At 37.4% G+C, this 19,297-nt stretch overlaps 2 protein-coding genes across 6 annotated transcripts in view; one reads left to right on the top strand and one right to left on the bottom strand.

Moving 5' to 3' along the window:
- The window catches only part of LOC134531595 (squamous cell carcinoma antigen recognized by T-cells 3-like), a 188,129-nt gene that overhangs the window by 103,408 nt on the left and 65,424 nt on the right, over positions 1-19,297 (top strand). For both annotated transcript variants that reach the window (XM_063367323.1, XM_063367322.1), the window contains exons 10-12: positions 3,335-3,410; positions 17,284-17,395; positions 18,300-18,457. In XM_063367323.1, coding sequence (XP_063223393.1) covers positions 3,335-3,410; positions 17,284-17,395; positions 18,300-18,457 — 346 coding nt within the window. The remainder of the gene's footprint in view (positions 1-3,334; positions 3,411-17,283; positions 17,396-18,299; positions 18,458-19,297) is intronic.
- The window catches only part of LOC134531596 (uncharacterized), a 63,182-nt gene continuing 45,349 nt past the window's right edge, over positions 1,465-19,297 (bottom strand). For all 4 annotated transcript variants that reach the window (XM_063367324.1, XM_063367326.1, XM_063367325.1 and 1 more), the window contains exons 5-6: positions 11,905-12,028; positions 1,465-1,603 (exon numbers count right to left, since the gene is read on the bottom strand). In XM_063367324.1, coding sequence (XP_063223394.1) covers positions 1,553-1,603; positions 11,905-12,028 — 175 coding nt within the window. In that variant the 3' untranslated portion in view covers positions 1,465-1,552. The remainder of the gene's footprint in view (positions 1,604-11,904; positions 12,029-19,297) is intronic.

Here is a 19,297-nt window from a genome sequence, read left to right as displayed (position 1 = left end):
TTCCAGGCTATATCTCTTTTAATTCAAGTTCCCTGCAATACTAGTAATTCCCTTACAATAGTAGAGACAGTCCACTAAAGGTGTTTCATTGAACCCTTGTAATAGGTAATTTTGAAAGAATAGACATTGAAATCTTTCATAATTAATGACATACCTCCACTCTCTGTGGTCTCTGAATCATATACTTAAGTAGTAATGTATGGTATTTCACACGCAAATTCCTTCAACGAACTATAAAATAAGAATACAAAATATTGTAAATTTTATATATCTAAATTACAGGATGTATTTAGTCTGTAAATAGACACATTATTTATAAGAAATGTTATTGTGTCATCACAAACACAATGAAGAGTGTCTCAGTTCACACACTAAGGCAGTAGAACTCCAGAATATCATTGCAGATGAATAAGCAAGAATACAACTTTGACAAAAATAGACTGTTGTGAACACTTATGCCAGGCAGAACATGTGTCTTACGGGAGGAGAAGACTTCACCTGGCTTGAAAGCTTGTTTTACTTTGTTGGTCTAGGTCATCGCATCGGTAGATTAGAAAACGAAGCCTCTTGTGATGGGGCACTGCCAATTCACGAGCATTGTAACGATATTCTAAGGAACATTTTCTCATTATCTAAAGAGCGAACAAAAAAGTGTGGATAACAGGTTCAGTGTTCCGAGAGTGGCCAGTGCAATGTGCAGTACCAGAATAGAAGACATATTGTATCAAGAAAAATATTTCTTTTAAGATTCATCTTCTTCTTGACAGTTTCCATCACATTCAGTTACCTTTACGAAGTGCATAAAAGTTTGAAAGTCAGTTCTTGCCCAAGAACACCACAACCATGCCCGTTACCCTCACCCTCGCCCGTTGACCGCACCCTCGCCCGTTGACCGCACCCTCGCCCGTTGACCGCACCCTCGCCCGTTGACCGCACCCTCGCCCGTTGTGACCGCACCCTCGCCCGTTGACCGCACCCTCGCCCGTTGACCGCACCCTCGCCCGTTGACCGCACCCTCGCCCGTTGACCGCACCCTCGCCCGTTGTGACCGCACCCTCGCCCGTTGACCGCACCCTCGCCCGTTGACCGCACCCTCGCCCGTTGACCGCACCCTCGCCCGTTGACCGCACCCTCGCCCGTTGTGACCGCACCCTCGCCCGTTGACCGCACCCTCGCCCGTTGACTGCACCCTCGCCCGTTGACCACTCGCATGAATTTGGAAATTTGAAAATTTGTAAATATGGGATTGTGGCCTTAAATGGCTTAGTAATTAGGTTTTAAATAATTATTGAAAACATCAAAAAATAAATATAGTCAGACTTAATAAACTAGGGCATCATTGTTGTTTGACATTAAAATGAAAATAATGCAATTTTTTTCTATACTTATTTATTGTTTAATAGTAAAATATAGATCTTGGTATTTACAGGTTACATTTATATGTGCGCGGACACGTCCCAGCTTTCTTATGTTATTTGATAACCAAATTTTTTTGCTTGGTCCGAGTGTCCCCAGACATCTTGGGGAAGACCGCTGGCCTCAGTTGCTCCCTTCAGTCCAAAGGCCACAACATTCCACAGTGCCAGGGATGGGGAATCTGAATCTGAATCAAAGAAATGTGGAATTGACCCACCCCTGATTGATGGTGTGACTGGTTTTCATTTACAATGTTCAAATTCATAATAGATGAACTTAATCTTAAACTGGGTTGTCTACATGATTAGGTTGTCATCTTTATTTCAAGTGATGCAGTGTTAGACTGGTTGAATTAGGTAGAACATTAATTTAATTCAGGGTGGTTTTAGAAATCATTTTTAAATGCTGGTACATGTTCTTTGTGTGATTAGGTCATTAGTACAGTTGGGAAGCTATTGAATCTAGCAGTGATCAGGGTTAAATCATAGATCCAATCACTACAAACAATCGCACCGAATGTAAGGAAAGGGCAGGTCCCTAACTTTTTTAGTGGTATCCATAAGAACACACTACATGCACAGGATATGTGAACATACTAAAACATGCAAACGATAACAACTTCTAATTTATTTATATATACCAGACTTAACAGGTCACAAATATAATTAATAAATGCCAACATGAAATTATAAAATATATAACCATTCTCAATTAAGGAGAATATAACACTATATCGACAAACTATTCTTAAAATGTACATTTCCCAAGTCTAACAACATAACAATATGGTCATTAAGCATGAACCAGTTCAAACTTCCCGATAAAAATCTTGTGGTCCAGGGCAGCTAATAGGTGTGTAAACTATTAATTACAGCTGTACAAAGGCATGCGGACATTACACATTTACAGTAAAACAGGTTTGACCCAATTCAACTCTACCATAAGTTGACTCAAGAAGGCAACGTTATACTGATTACATAATTTTCTTTAAGGCTAAGTGTGACCAACGCCCTCAACGAGCCACAAAGACATAGGAAATAATCTGACATTACTGGAATACAACACATGGACTCGTATCGGAGACACAGCACTTACCTGGCCTGACAATGATCGTTCAGACCAAACTCTCAGTGGCCATTACTCGCAGCAGAGATAAAGTTTCAACTAAAAAATTAAAATTAATAAGGCAGTCGAACAAATGGTTCAAAGCAAACTGGCACGCTGACATTTACATTTAATTTAAGCTAATATATGAAAACAGTTATGCAACTTACACAAGGCTGAACTTCACACTAAAAACATGTATTCAATCCAGGTCTCTGTTCTCGAAGCACACATTTATTTTCCCCGTCATCCATTGTGGGCTGACACTCAGACATAAAGCTGTTGCAATCAAACCCTACACGCGAATGGCCCTAATGGACGACATCTAACAGGAGAAGAAGCCCGTAGGCCCGTCATCCCTGAACTTTGATAGATACTGCCCTGTCATCGCACACATGCAGCAAACCAGGGGAAGGGGACAGGGGCCACATAAAACACACAAAAAAAGGGTGGGGAGGGGAAAAGGAAAGGAATGGTAACACCGGATGGAGGGAAAATTGGCACTCACTCACAGAGTTTGAAGCGGTGATGACACTTCAAAATGAACGTTAGAACCACTCGGACACTCCTAGTTTTAGAGTTAAACTTCAACAGCACTATATTTGAAATTATGAGGCTTTTTGTCATAAAATGCTGCCATTGAAGTATTGTGGTTCCTTTTTAAAATCATCTTTAATATTAGTCTGATTCATGTATTATATTCAGAAAATTCATTACTATTGTAATTTAAAGTTTCAGCAAATAAACAAAAAAGTTATGTTTTCCTTTTTTAATTGATTGATTGTGGTAATATCAGACATTGTCTGGATTTCAGAGTGAAGGTTTTAGAAGAGGAGAAAGCAATTTCGGAGAAGGAGAAAAACAAGTATGTGGACAAAAGCAAAGAGAAGGTAAGTGATGTAAATAACTTAATATTCCATCAATTAATATTATCTTTACTATTTAGTGTAATTAGTAATGTGTTTGTTCTCTTGAGCTGTTTAAAGAATTTAGAAGTTTTTAGAAACTCAAATTCGTCCTTGGAATCAGGTAGACTATTTTTGCTTGAAAATACACTTTTGTAAAAGAAAAAGTTTTTTTTATTATTATTTAAATGTAAGCTATTTTTGTTTCAGTCTTGGTGGTTTATACATTCAATTTATATAAGATTTTATTCATGCATTAAATAATTTCATGCATGTACTTGCAAAGCATTCTTAAAGCTATGTATTAATGTAATTATGGTTGTAATGTATTGCATCTATTGTAGGGGTATATGGAATGTAAGGATGTGATGTATGTAATAAATGGATGTTATGTATTGTCTGTGACGTATGTATGTAATATGTGTATTGTATGTGTTGTATGTAATCTGTGTATCATAATTTTATTTATTTTTGTAATATTATGTATGTTTGGCAATGTTATATATGTATTGAATTTATATATGTTATATATATATGTATTTAATGTATTGACACCAACAGTCGAGGCTCCTTCTGGTCGCACAAGCTACCTCAACCAAACATATGTATTGACAGCAGGGCTGTGCAGCATGTCAAACATGATCAAAGTAGGCCAATCGACGCATGATAGTCAGCCTAGAGCTATTATGTTTTATCACCGTAAACAGGAACAATTAAAGAAGAAACAATAAATTCATCAACACACATGGTAGTTAAATAACAAATATATTTAAAGGGTTAATGCGCTTATGCAAACGTGACCTCTGTCCAACCTTTGTTTGATGCCCATCTCCTGCGAAACACCCATGAGGGAGGTCACCCCCACCGAGGAAGCAGTTCCGTCTTAGCTTGTTCTGGGAATGGATGCTCCCTGCACCACAGATCCATCAACTCATCAACTGGCATTAATACTGTAAGGTAACTCAAATAACTGTTTCAGCTTCGCGGCCATCCTCAGTCGTTCCACATCGTATACAGACAGCATTACTTATGTAATATCATTCTCATGTGCGCATCAAAACACACAAAGTCTTGTGCCTAAAACAAATTGTGTCCTAGGCCTCACTTGATGGCTGTAGACTTATGAATTATGCAGCTGCCTCCGTACTGGGCTGCTATTACAACGAAACAGGCTCTTAACATTTCAAATTAAGGGCCATTTCAGTGGCCGCTGATTAGCCACGCACATTGTGTTTTGTCTGATATATGGCCCCAACTGCCATTTATGTAATTCCGATTACGTTCCACAGACTTTGCCATCATAGCTTTATCATGTGTATTTCCACACTCTCAGATGTGTTAGCGTATGTGTGTAAACATTCATGTACCGCAAATTTCACAGTGGTGTCCAGCTGCCTTTCACTGATACCAGTCACATAACATCATGAGAGCTTCACTCTCCAGGTCTTAGTGTGGTCTGTATATGCACACCCTTAGGTTTTTTAGGATAACCATGTTTGAACATACGAGTACTCAGTATGATGCTATAGCCACCCACTATCTTTCGCTGACAATTTCCCATGCTACTTCACATAGGCTATGCATTACATTACCCACAACCAGTTTTGACCTTGCGTTAGGACAGGTCACGTCCACAAATTGCTATGTACAAGGGCTGTCATGCAATAAAGCCACTTGTAACAGAACCACATCTAAAATTGTGTGAGGGTAATCAGTGATTTTGGGGTGCTGACACCCCGAGGTAACCATGACTGTATCTCCCTAGTGATCCACAAGTCAAGGACAAAACCTTACGTGAACAAGCACTCCCGACACAGCAGTAGACAACATTATGTAGAAGGACTGGCATGCATAAACCCACTTGTAACTGAACCACGTCAATCATTGTGTGAGGATTAGCAGTGTCTTGGGGGAGCTGACACCCCAAAGTAACCTTGTCTGTATCTCCCTAATGCCTTTTACCACATGACAAGAACACACCTTGTCGTGAACAAGAACTCCCGACAGAGCAGTAGACAACGTTGTACATGCATCCCATTAAGAACTGAATTGTAGCTTTTGTCTTACATTAACATCCATCTGTCGTTTTATTGTACTAAACATCACTTGCAGTAGATAACAAATTTAACTTTATCCTTATTTTGACGAAGGACGGGCACACACGGAATGAAACATGGTATGACCCGGCATTTTTTATATTTAGTATTTGGCTTCCACGTATTTATATACCAGCAATGCACACAGATTCCGACGCGGCACAAAGCCACTAAACTGTCACGATCAGACACAAGGCAACTACATTTAATGACTGCTCCAATTTAGTCATGAGCAAACTGTTGATGGCTGCAGTGTTGTGCGCTTGCTTTATCAACAATTTCATGCCGTAGTCTGTTAATAGATTACTAGTTAAAGACTGTTTTTCATCATAAACTAATTTGAGCTAATATTCACTTGTAAAGTACTTTATTTTTAATTTTCCCCAGTATTGAACTGGATGCAGATTGATTATTATGTACGTTACAGGAGAGACCATTCTATATAATCCATCTTTGAAAGTGTAAAATGACAACAATTTCATTCAAGAATGTGCTAAGAAATAAGGTAGCAAACACACAGTATAAGCTGTCGCGAGCCATCATGTAGTGTCATGCCAGTCTTGTCTGATTCTGCGTGCACCTCACCTTACCTGCATTACCGCTTTGAATATCACATGTCTGGCTCTGTCACATATTTTTTTTTTCTTTCCTTGAATGTATATTTGGATAACTTTAATGATATTTTTGCATTTTAAAAAATACTCTTCTCACTCTTTATCTCCAATTTCTTGCATTTATGTTTTGGGACATGTACATATGCAGCACTTCCATAGATCTGAAAATGACATATTTTACAACTTACATTAAACTCGAGAGGGCTGCAGTGTACTGTCTTCGAATGTTATTTTAAGAATGCAAGCTGTAATCTTAGGAAGTAATCAATGAGTTTGAACAAATTACAAAGGGTTAACAGTAGATTTAAAAAAATAAGATTTGAGTATATGGTACAGAACTTAAAAAACTGAATACAGAAGGATAATATACAAACAAGAGATACTAAAATATGATAATTTAGTAATATCACATAGTATTTTTATTCACAAAAATAGCGTGTAAGTTTTTTATGTTAGTTTGACCATAGAAAAAAATTTAATTGTTTAGCTAGATAATTGACACTAGTGGTTAAGTAATTTTTTAGTAAATAACGATAAAACTTAGTAGCACCAATAATCACATGCAAACACAAAGTAAAATTGTGCCACCAATTAGCATTTTTCGGCACAATTGTAAATTTGAATTTTTAAATTTATTATTTTAGCACTAATTTTGTAGCTTAAACTTAAACTGTTTTCACTCACTGTACACTCCCACTTAATCTTTGTCAGGCTAGTTCCCCAATTCGTTCCCAGCGCTGTTTCTGAATTTTTACCAACCCTTTGGGAGGCCAGCATTCAGGCTTATCTTATCCTCGCTTCGGCACACGTCTGGTCACTGAAACATGGCCTGTCGCCGTGATCAGGACAGCTCAACCCCACTGTCAGTGCTGTTTCCAACCTCTCCCCCCCGCCCCTCCTCTTTAGACTCCAGTACAATGACTGGCCACTAACCCCAGTCTCCTTCAAGGCTAGCCACAGGTTTTCAAATGCACCGTCTCTGACCTCTAATGGCCAAATGATCAACTACTCCGAGCAGTTGTCAAGCTCAGCCTGCCCCCTGGCGACTCATGCAACAAACATCCTCCTGTAGTTCTTTCCCGAACCACCAGAGAGCTCCGCCAGTATCCTCCTTAAGCCCCCTTGCTTTATTAGCAGCCTCGTGCGACATGCGCAAGTCAATTTATGTTCTTTTTCGGCCACCTCCCAGTAGATAGTGCTGCCATCGGATGCCGGAAGAAACATTGAGATATCGAAGCAGGTATTTCTCGACCACTCACTCGGAAGTCTTCGGAACCTTTCGGCCCTGAAGCTGAAGTATCCCCCCCCCCCCCCCCCTTTTTTTTCTTTCTAAATCAAGCTCCTGTTTTTAACTAAGCATCACACCAACTCACCAAGGGAGTGCTTGGCACGATGTCAGACTGACTACTTCGTTTCTCGGCCAGACCTCAGCAAGATTCAACTTCGACACGCCCACTAGGATGTAGTCGTCTCGTCAAGGGATGTTTTTCCTAAGTTTTTAGATAGTAATTAGTCAGTCTGTGTTTCAATGTAGAAACTTTTATATTTTGCTAAATTTTAATAAATCTCAATTATGAGTGCTTCCGTGTCGACCATGCTTGTTTTGGTTAGGATCTAGTGCGAATCCTGGCGGACCACTCCTGAGCGCAAGGAACAACTCCCTGTTTTGATTTTTTTTTCGACACCCTCTTTCTCTTCCTCGACGATCACAGTTTTTGTGGGCATTTTTGCCCATTTGACGACTGGCTGTGAAGCAGGTCTAATTCTTTTTGGATTTGGCCTATCACAGACATGGTCCCAGAGCCGGCGCCGACATTGCGATCAAATGCTCTTCCTCATCTTCGGTAACCAAAAGCCACTAAGGCGCCACCTGGCAGCCCGACTAGCAAGTTCCATCAATATGACCCCCAAATTTTCCGCGACTTCAACAGCATACCAGTGCTACGCAATTTCTAAGTGCCAGCTAATTGTATTATATATGTTATAACTAATGTAGGAATTGTAGGACTTTAATTATGCTATGTGATAATAATTATAATTCTGGGATTGTTTATTTTTATTTTTAACTATGGTGTAAGGCATCTCTTTATAATTTAGTACGGGCCGGCCCTAGAATAAATTTTAACTTATTCATGTATTAGCCCCTATTGGTGTATTAGCCTCATTGTAAAGGTTAACTTCTTAACATATAAACCTTATTATAAAATTTTAACTTATAAAGGTATTAACCTATATTATACATTGTAACTTTTAATGTATTAGTCCAATTATATATTTTATTTACCCAACCAAGTTATGATTATCAAGATGATGTTTTGGTTACTTTTGTTCAATTAACTATGACAGAAAAATAAATAGAGACACAGTTATAGATGAACCTGCATTTGTTGTTATTTATTCTTTTGAAACTAAAGATCCACAGTCTCCGAAAATGTTTCCAGGGAGAAATTTACGTTACACCAATGTAGAGAGAGGAGTGTAACAAACTATATTAGGAGAAATCCATGATATATCACAAAATCTTGCCTCTTCTAATGAATTTTTTTTTTACCACATTGTAAGGTTGATTGACTAGATTCAGCAGTCTATTGTTTAACTTCTAAAATTGTATAAGTGAATATGTATTTCTTAATATTGTAATGTGTGGGTTAAAATAACATAGAATAATAAGAAGTTATGATAATTATATAACTTGGGGTCTACTTATAAGTGTTTCAGGTACAAGGATGTGTCAAACATGGTTTTCAGACTCAACAATCTCAATGATTAAATATTTCATACATCACACCTTTATATTTTAATATCAAAGTCTTATGTAAATATGAGTAAATACACACGTAAAGACAGATAGATGGCCTTTAAGCTAATAAATTATTTGCGTGACGGAAGACAAGTATTGGAAACACACTACCATCAAGTGGTGTCCTGACCTGTAAGTCTTAATAAATCTTTCTATCAGAGAAACGTACGCCATACGCATTTCCTACACAAATCAAGCACTCTAGAGTACGTGAGGAAGAAAATGCTAACACGAACACAATTGACTACAATTAAGCATATCAAAAAATCCCCTGCCAGGGCAAGACAAGGCAAATACAAATACAGGTCAACAGCAAGTTTATAGAAATAATTAGCAACGCAAAATTTAACGCAGCCGAGAGCGAACTAACCCAGATACACATTGAGCGTAATGATTTAACAAAAAGGAACAATGAAAACAACTCATTAAAATTAAAATTTGTAAGAAGATTCTTTAAATAATAACTAATAACTGCAAACACTGGCGATCGTGAAACCTCACGACGCAACATGGTTGGAAAGTGCCCAAAAGAAAGCATTTAACAACAGTACCAAAAGAAACTAAAATAACAGCTGGCCTGCAACAATAATTTTGAAATAAATAGACAACAGCCCTATGATAAATAACAAACATGTACCATTTTCCATCATAAGTTCACGTCGCACATTTACAGTTACATATTATAATAAATTGAAATTACATGATCCGCTATGTTCGTTCTACCAACTGATTCTAAAATTTATTTTTTAATTGAGCGTGCAGTCCTTAGAAAATGTAGTAAATTTACATTTTCAAAAAATTCTAGTAATGGTTACAGGCAAAAACACACTATCCAACAAAGTACATGCTATTAACAAAGGTTAGGACTACAAACTGAAACATTTTCAGATTTTTAAGAAAAGGGGTTTTGCAAAATTTAAAGTTAAATGTTAACAATTCAGTGCATCATAGAATTAAAAACAATTTTTTCTGTAAAACTACTGTAATAGGTCTACATATTGCTACAATTACTTTTAAAAACAAATTGATTATTCCATGTAAAAATTTGTTTTGAAAATCTAAAAAAAAAATTTAAAACTTTTGTCAAATTGTTGAGTTTTTCCCCCCTTAAAGATATTGTCATAGGGGTTAATTGGAACTATACCACTCTGTAGTTCAGTATAATAGCTACAAAATAAAAAAAATCTATGGAATCCGAAAAATAGTTTTGAAATGTCACTCATTTGAAAAATGTGCTTTTTTTTCTCACCTTTTTTGATTTTGAACCAATGTCAAAAGGCTACAACATGGGTAAAAACATTTTTGGGGCAAAATCCTTTCAGCACACTTCTTGTCTCCACTGGTTGTAACTGCTGTAATTTTTTAAAGCTAAACTGAGATGGTGATCGAACACGCTCCTGCCTGAATTGAAATGGAATGACTCTAAGAAGGGGCCATAACACCGGTGTCGTGGGTAAATACAGGGGTGCCCACATGGGGGGTTAACGACGCAGACTGCGTCATTAAAATTTCAGGGGGGGGGGGGGGGTGGTTAAAAGACGAGAAAAATGTATTTATTATTTACATAATTATAGCTTCTAATGTGAAAATACGTTTCTGGTGCTTTGATAATTGAAAGAGATCTTGTAAATCAAATTGGCAACCCCGCACTTTCCTCAACAAAAGCGGTTTGGCATCTGTTGGTTCAAGATGGAAATATTACCTGATATGACCAAAATTATTATTAGAAAATCAGTTTTACTTAATGCAAAATGTGATAAAATATAATACTTAAAAAGGTATAATATTATAAAATAATTGAGTAAATCATTGAGAAAATGGAAAAAAATTTCGGGGGGGGGGGGGGGGGGGGCATCATTAGGGTGGCGAGTCATAGTGTTTGGGGGGGGGGGGGGGGGGGGGCACCTCTGGTAAATAAGTGCCTACAATATATGGGCCCCCTTTGAGAGGATAGCCATCGACATTGCTGGACCATTTCCCAAGTCATCTGTAACTGGTATATTCTTTTAGCAATGGATTACTTCATTAAAGTGCCAGAGGCTTATGCACTTCCTAACCAAGAAGCCACTACCATTGCGGATGCAGTAGTCAACAACTTTAATTTCAGATTTGGGGTACTCAGACCAAGGCCGCATTTTCAAGTCGACAATATTTCAGGAGGTGTGTCGGTTGCTGGGAATAAATAAAACCAGGACAAGAGCCCTACATCCTAGGCCGATGGCAGGGTGAAGAGGTTCAACAGAACTCTGGAGGAACACCTGGCCATGGTTGTGCCTGAGCATCAACAGGATTGGGATCAACACATCCAGTTGTTCCTGATGGCATATAGGTCTGCCATCCATGACTCCACTGGGCAGACCCCTGCGAGTATTGTGTTTGTACAGGAGTTGAGGCTGCCCTGCTATGTCAAGTTCGGTCGTCCTCATAAGGAGCCGAGCAACACCACTTATTATGTAAATAGTCTAGAGGAGCGAATGGCGCTTATACATGAAGAAGCCCGCATAAATCTATAATTAGTAACAAATTGAATGAAGACAAGGTACGACCTGAAGGCTAACTCAATCAAATTTTTGGAGGGCGATTTTGTGTGGCTGTACAACCCGCAACAACGGAAGGGAAGGTGTCCTAAGCTTAAATCAGCATGGGAAGGCCCATATGAAGTCTTGAAGCGGCTAAATTATATTCTACCGCATCCAGGGTGGAAAGAGGGGACGGATGAAAGTGGTACATTTGGGCCAGTTGAAGGAATATGCTAGAAGGGATGCGTTACCTGTTTGGAGCAGAATAGGTTTAAGGAGGGGCAGTGTTAGGTATGCAGGACTGCGACACGCCCTAGGTTCGGAGCTGGCTGGCAGTCCTGCACGACCACTGGAGCCATGCGCTGTGAACTGATGTAGGGCATGCCACGCGTGCCTGGCCGAATTACAAGGGTCGTCATTTACCCCCCCCCCCATCTCCCCCATACTCACCCCACGCATCGTGTGGCCTGGGGAATTCCGCGGGCTGCCACAGCGAAATGATGCTGCTTTTGTGGACTGTTCGGGCGTCGGGTCGGCCGGGATGACGCAACTCGTCACAACAGCATCGTCGGTTCTGGAAAGACAACCCACTACTACTTAAGCCACAACGCCGGATTCCAAGCGAAGGGAAGTGTGACATTGGCGAAGAGGGTGAGAGACCCCCCTGAGAGTGGCGCGATACTGTGTGTGTGGACAGGCGCGTGGTAAGGGGCCAACCACTGTTGAGCCTAGCTCCAGTGAGGAGTGCTAACTGTGGAACTTGACAGACATTGAGTGACTTGAGAATAAACATTTTTAAGTGCCAGTGATTTGAGATCTGACATTTTTAAATACAATTATTTATTACTATTGTAAATATTAGTAATCAAAAAACTGTAATAAAACCTAATTGGTCTATTCTTTAAAACCTAGTTCACCTCACATTATAGGTCATAACAATATTTCATATTTTTTTTTGGCTTAGATGAATACAGTTGTTTTCCAAAGAGTAATATAATTGAGCTGCAGAATGTGGCAGATGATCTTGCATTTTGCCATATAATAAATAAATTTTCATCACTGCAATATTGACTTGAATGCTCACTAAACTTTTATTTTTAAGTGCTAGCCTCACTTGCAAATTAATTTAATTGAAACATTGCATTTTAAAACGTGTTTTTGAGCACTTCCTTTTGCAAAGTTCTTGTTAGTCTATTTCTGTGTAAATTGTGCTGATAAAAATATTATTCTTTGATTGCTAATACATTTGTTTTATCTTTTGAGTCAGAAATATTAGGCTGGATAAATATTGTAGTCTCAAGCTTTGACTTGATTACATATAAGTTGATATTGATGTGTTTTCAGGTGTGCATAATTTGAAAATGGAACTCGCTGAGAAATATTTGATATTAATTTTCTTAATTGTTGTTGCTCTTTGTGGGGATGCCTCAGTCAACTCTGATAATATTTCCAGCATTTTTATCAACAGCTTGTAAACTTGTTTCTGCTGTTAGTTTAATTTTATCTGGCACTCTCATATCTAGAAGTACCATATTTACTCGCATATAGGTTGCACCCATAATTTGAGGTCTTGAATGTGGTATTTAAGATTCCCCCCATATAGGTCGCTCCGGTAATTTAATGACGCAAACGGCCGGCGCGCCGTGCACGAAAGAGTTAACGGATACTGTAAAACTCAGCTACTACGAGAGCTGATAATGGCGTGATAAATTGTTGTAACAACAAGGACTCGTAATAACCGAATATAGAAAATTGAAGTCAAGTTATATTCCTGACTTCTTAAAATGTCTTAATTGTAGACTATAACTCGAAAACAGTGCTTTGTATTGAAAAAATGCACAGAATTAAGTTGTAGTAAATTTAATTACGAATAAAAAAGGCCTGTTATGATTTTTTATATCTACAGCGGTTTTCGTTATGGGTTCCGATAAATACTCACGCTAAGTGAATTCACGTCACGCGAGTTCGGCTATGCTAGCCGGCTGGTTGTTATTTTCGTTCAAAACGTGGCAAAGGAACTTGTGTGGATCAGGTAGAAAACATTCGGCTATAAACGAAAGATATAAGAACAATGCTATCCTGAAATGCTGTGTCATGTTTTTGGAGTAGATAATCACAGCGACAGACCGACAGGATGCGCTCGCGCCCTTGCCGTCAGCGATGTTTATTTTGACAGCTCAAGCAATTATCTTTTCCACGACCCTTCACAGCGTAAAAAAAAACAACGAAAAAAACACGTTCGAATGCAGATGTAAAAGTAACTATGCAGTAAAATAATAATATTTACGGCCCTGCTAAATTTTTCTATTCAATAAAATTCGAGGTATAAATGATTTTTCAGCTAAAACTGCTGTGTGACTAATAAACAAATTGTATCATAATAACTTAAACTTATAAAGTATTTATTAACGGCGAAGGACAGTCGTATAAGCCCATAAAAATATTTATTTTACAGAGAACGGACTATACAACCTGGCTTTTGCCGCACGCGGTGTGGGAGGGGAGGAGGATGCTGACAGTTTCTCACGCAGAAGGTGTAAGATAACATGACAGCTGAGACGGCTTTTCGTGCGATAGTGGACGCGCCGAGCTCGGCTAGACACTGCCATGTGGACAGTCTAGAGGGGTGGTATCTATTTTTATCTATTTTCCCTCCTCCTGCTACTTCTCATAAATGTTTTCGTAGTATGTCGACAGCCTGTGCTTGGCATGCTAATTAATCTCTTTGTTTTTCAGGCCTGCAAATGTGTATATAAATGACCTCAGGTAGTCTTAATTTTTTCAGACAGTCACCATTTTTACTTAAACATCTGTCTAACTCTATACTAATATTATAAAGTCAAAGAGGAAAGATTTTTTTGTTTATTTGTTTGTATTGAATAGGCTCCGAATATACTGGACCGATTTGAAAAATTCTTTTTCCATTAGAAGCCAACATTATCCCTGATGAACATAGGCTACTTTTTACCGTGTTATTTATTAACCACATTATTTAAGCAACATATTTTAATATTTCTATCTTTGTAATTCAGTAACTAGCAACTGTCCGTCGTCGTCGCGTCTCTCTTGACGCTCGCGTTCCCACCACCGCCTGCCTCTGCTCCCGCGCCCCGCCCACTCCCCGCTCGGCTGGCTGGCAGCAGCGTCACTGCGGTGCGGGGGGGGGAGTCCGCGTGGTCGGCTCCCTACGCAGCGGTTGTGTGCGAATTCGTTTATTTTTCCTTGAAAATAATTTGAATTTTTTATAATTTTTCATTCACCACTTCATATACAGGCTAATTCCTGTTCAACACTTCATCTGTTTTTGTTGTATAAGTGCGCACAGATGACACAATTTATTTAAATATAAAAGATAGACAGAGATAGTGATATATATATATATATATATATATTTAGAGTGAGATAGAGAGAGACAGAGATAAGTTGAGATAGAGCGAGGTATAGAGAATGAAATGGGTTACATAAAGAGATCTATAGATGTATAGAGCTATATAGAGATTTATATATAGAAGAGATAGAGATAGTGTGAGGTATATATGTAGATATGTAGATATAAAGAGATAAATAGTGATAGAGAGATACATAGATATATAAAGATGTAGATAGAGATAAATATATGTTTAGAGAGATGGATAGATGATTTGTATATGTGTAACTACTTCAAACATATTACAAAACAAAACTGATTGAGGCATTCAATGCAATGCATGCCGAGCATTAGCTAGATAATGAAATCTTTTCAATATTAGTAATCTCTTATTTTTCAGCTTTTTTCTATAGTGCTTTATAGAGTCTAGATTACATACAGACCACCAATTTATATATACACACACACACCCACCCACGCGCACACGCACGCACGTACGCACACACGTACGCACACACGCACACACACACACACCCACACGCACACCCACACGCACACCCACACGCGCACATGCACGCACACAGAGAGAGAGGGGGAGGGGGGGGTAAATAATTATACCCTGGCAGAACAACGTCTGTCGGGATCTGAAAGTGATATAAATTATTTTGCACACGACATTCAAATTAAGAAAATTACTAACTACATCTGATTTCGAAAAAAGTCCCCTTCACCCTGTGTTCAGCCCGGGCAACGCCGGGTACTGCAGTTAGTTATTAATAAATTTGGCCCACATAGTGGTTAGTTTAGTAAAAAAAAAATTTAATGCAAAACTAGTTTGTAAGAACATCGAAAGAGCATGCTTAAAGCTGGAAGCAGTTTACAAAGAAATTGTAAAGTTCTTTAGTATCAGTGTTTTTGTTATTTTTAATCAATGTCAAAGAAGAGTTTACGTGATATTTCTGCATCTGAAAAACCATTTATTGTGTTAATTTGTGCAATTATGCAATTATGACAAAGTTAGCAACTAATTGCAATAACAAGTGGAGCTTAGATAACTACAGTGGTATGTAGGATACTTTTTTTTAACGTAGTTAAGCATTCAAATTCGTAGGTACGTATGTAAATTTCCATTTGTATTATAACTTGAGATATTGAACCCTACAATCAGTACTCTTTGCATAATTTTTATTTTACATTGAAATCGTACCTGGTTGAATGGCTTCCATATTCTACAGTTGCACATCACAGGTCCCTACACGTGAACTGACCCATCTTCTGAACAGGCTATGGCCACTGCTTGGTGTTCGCTTCTTTTCACTCCTGCCTCTGCTGTATTACATATACTACTGACCTCTAAGAGAACTTTTCATTCAGATACACCTTGAAAAAACTTATTTTAGTTAAATAAAAATGTCAAAGAAATTCTTTTGGTCCATTTAGAATGATCGTGTTGCATACCTTGCAGCCACTTGATCACTTGTCAGGCGACTGTGCTCACATGACACTTTTTGATGTCTGCTGGTGTGTTTGAAATAATGTATTTCAAAAACACAATATATGATCTGAAATTCAAGAATATACTTGTCACAAACACAATGGTATAGTTTAAATACAGACCTCTAAATTTAATTAAACAATTAAGCAAACAAATATAATTTAAAGTGTTTATGGTATTGTGAATCTCTGACAAAAACTTGCATGGCAATTCTGTGTTATGTCCATGGAGTGATGAAGCATATGATTCATGAACTATGGTCAGCCTTAGTGCTTTAGAATATTGAACACTTGGTCATTTGCTGCTTAAATAAACTAGCGGGTCCTGTAAAGTTTAATTTTTCTTGCTATGATGTATGTTACTTCAAACTGGTTATGTAATTGTCACTGGCTAGAAATTAAAACCCACTCCTCTGTTATTTAGTGATGTTCATAACTGAATCAAGTGTTGCATTAGTAATAAAATTTTGTATCCACTTAAACAGATCTTGTTGTTAGGCAGGATATTATGTTGGGAAAACATATATTTTTAACATTTAGGACAATATACTTTACATTATTTCTAATTAAAGTTGGCTGATTTGTTTCAGCAACTGTTTATTTTTCAGTCACTGTACAGCAGACCTTTTTTTTTAAATAACTTCTATAAACTGTTTTCAGAGAATCTTTACAACACAAAACAATTTAAAATTTTCATCCAAGTGGAAGTATTAAAAAATTATATACTTGTATTAAAAAAAAAATTATATACGTTCAGTGAACTTAAGTTTCAATACTTTGTGTGGTGATCAAAATATTTTATTTTTCTGAAGTTTGTGGCATTCTAACATGCAAGTGTAATGTAATAATTTTTCTGACACGAGTGGCACAAGAATCAGTAAGAGGTAAGGTCTAAGGAGGAAGTTCTAATGAGATGTTTGTCTTTGTGGGGAGAAACATGCAAAACATGGCAGGTTTGTGTTTCACAGGCTTTGCAGACTAAGAAAGACAAGCGGAAACTGCGGAAGTTATTGGACGGAATTTTGGAACCTCAGCAAGAGCCAGTTGAAGAAACTAATGTCGATAATGATGATGATACCCGTAAGGAACAGCAAACCATTTTGTCAAAGGAAGGAGCAGGCAATTTGTGTTGCGCCACGCTGACGAATGTGACAGTTGAGTGGTGCAGCAGGAGGGATGGGTGCCAGAACACTGTCTGCCTGCCTTGGCTCCTGTTGCTTCGTTATCACCGCATAACGAACAAAAACCAGCGTGGCATATTCACAGTTTGTTATCTACACTCAAGTAAACTCAGGGGTGTTACTTATAAAAATAATCAATACAAAATCTGTCAGGAAAGAATCCATCCATTTCAAATTTCTCAAGCTTTGACTGTGACCACTAAGCTGTGTAACTAATTGTAAAATACCTTGCATTACACTTATTATACTCTAATTCCACATTATATAGGTCGTGTTTGATATAATAGCCACATTCATAATGACTTTAGTTAGTAGAGGAGCAAATTTGTTGGTTTTAATCTTAGAAATTTATCTGCATACCATTAGAATATTTATTAGTATATGATGTGTGGTTTGCAACAGAGCCTTGACAATGCAAAATCCAAGTACATGACATGTCAGTTTTACGTGATAATTTTAATTTTCATGCCGGTGCGATGGCTATAGTTAAAATTATATTTTTTATTAGTATATGACACTAGTATGTTTAAAGAAAATAGAGTTTCTTTGAAGTAGTTAAAGTTGACAAAATTTTAATTGCATAATGATGTGCTAATACACTCTGCTATTGATACTTTAAGAGCCAACTGTTTATTTGCTTATCTAGTCAAAACAAATTTTTTTTAGCATTTTAAAAGTCTTTAAAGTGTTCATCAATGCCTTTTTATATTATTATAGATTTCGGTTTTTTAAATAAAATATCTATTATGTAAGTTTTATGATAATTGTGTGCTACTTTGCAAGAATTAACTTTTTTTTTCCAGCTAAGAATGCCATTTTCTTGAGTAACTTGCCATATACTACTTTTGAAGACAGAATAACTGAAATATTCTCTGATATTGGAGAAATAAAGAGAGTTGTGATTGAAAAAGATTCCTTGTATAAGACAAAAGGATTTGGATTTGTGGAATTTGAGTCCCCGGTAAGCATTATTTTATGTACAGTTTTATTTAGATGAAATGTTTAGTGCATTTACTAATTGTGTTTTATCATTTATGCATTGAAATAATTATTTAGTTTTCAATTTGTAATATCTAAATAAACACACATTAACACACACACATCATTATTGATCAGAATAGTATATATTGGTTCATCTGGAGCCAGGCTTCAAGCTGTGTTGGTGGTGGTGGTGATGTTTGCAATCTTGGAATGTGACATCACGGTGGCAATCTTGGATGACCTTGATCCCGGCGGCCATCTTGGATCCACTATTTTGGATTCCGTCTTTTAAATTTCACAACCTCCATTTTGTTTTCAAGAAATTTCTGCCATTTTTTTTCCTTGATCTTTCCGCCTTTTGAATTATTACATCACTGTTGCAATTTTCATTACGGCCACCATTTTTGGATTCTAGAAACATTGCACGTTTCATTACACCCACCATTTTGGATGTGTATGATATCATCGTTGCTCATTTTGTTATGCCCGCCATCTTTGATGTGTACAACATCATCGTTGCATGTTTAATTACGGCCACTATCTTGAAAATATGTGATTATTATGCTAGAAAATCATGAAAAATTTTAAAATTCATAAAAGAATTAAATAATAAAATTTTAATAAAACATTCCACCATATTTAATTATGATGTCACGGCCACAGTATTGAAAATCAGTAAATCTTAGCCAAATAATTCGAAAAAGTTTTCAAAGATATAAAAAAATTAATCAAATTAATAACATTTTTTATAAAAAAATGCTTTTATGTCATGGAGTCTTTGAAACGCACCCGGCAAGTGTAAAACAATTGCAGATCCTTC

This window comes from Bacillus rossius, chromosome 5 (genome assembly GCF_032445375.1).
Source record: "Bacillus rossius redtenbacheri isolate Brsri chromosome 5, Brsri_v3, whole genome shotgun sequence".
Taxonomy (NCBI): Eukaryota; Metazoa; Arthropoda; class Insecta; order Phasmatodea; family Bacillidae; genus Bacillus; species Bacillus rossius.
The sequence above is the reverse complement of the archived record's forward strand: the minus strand, read 5'-3'. Positions and strand labels throughout refer to the sequence as shown.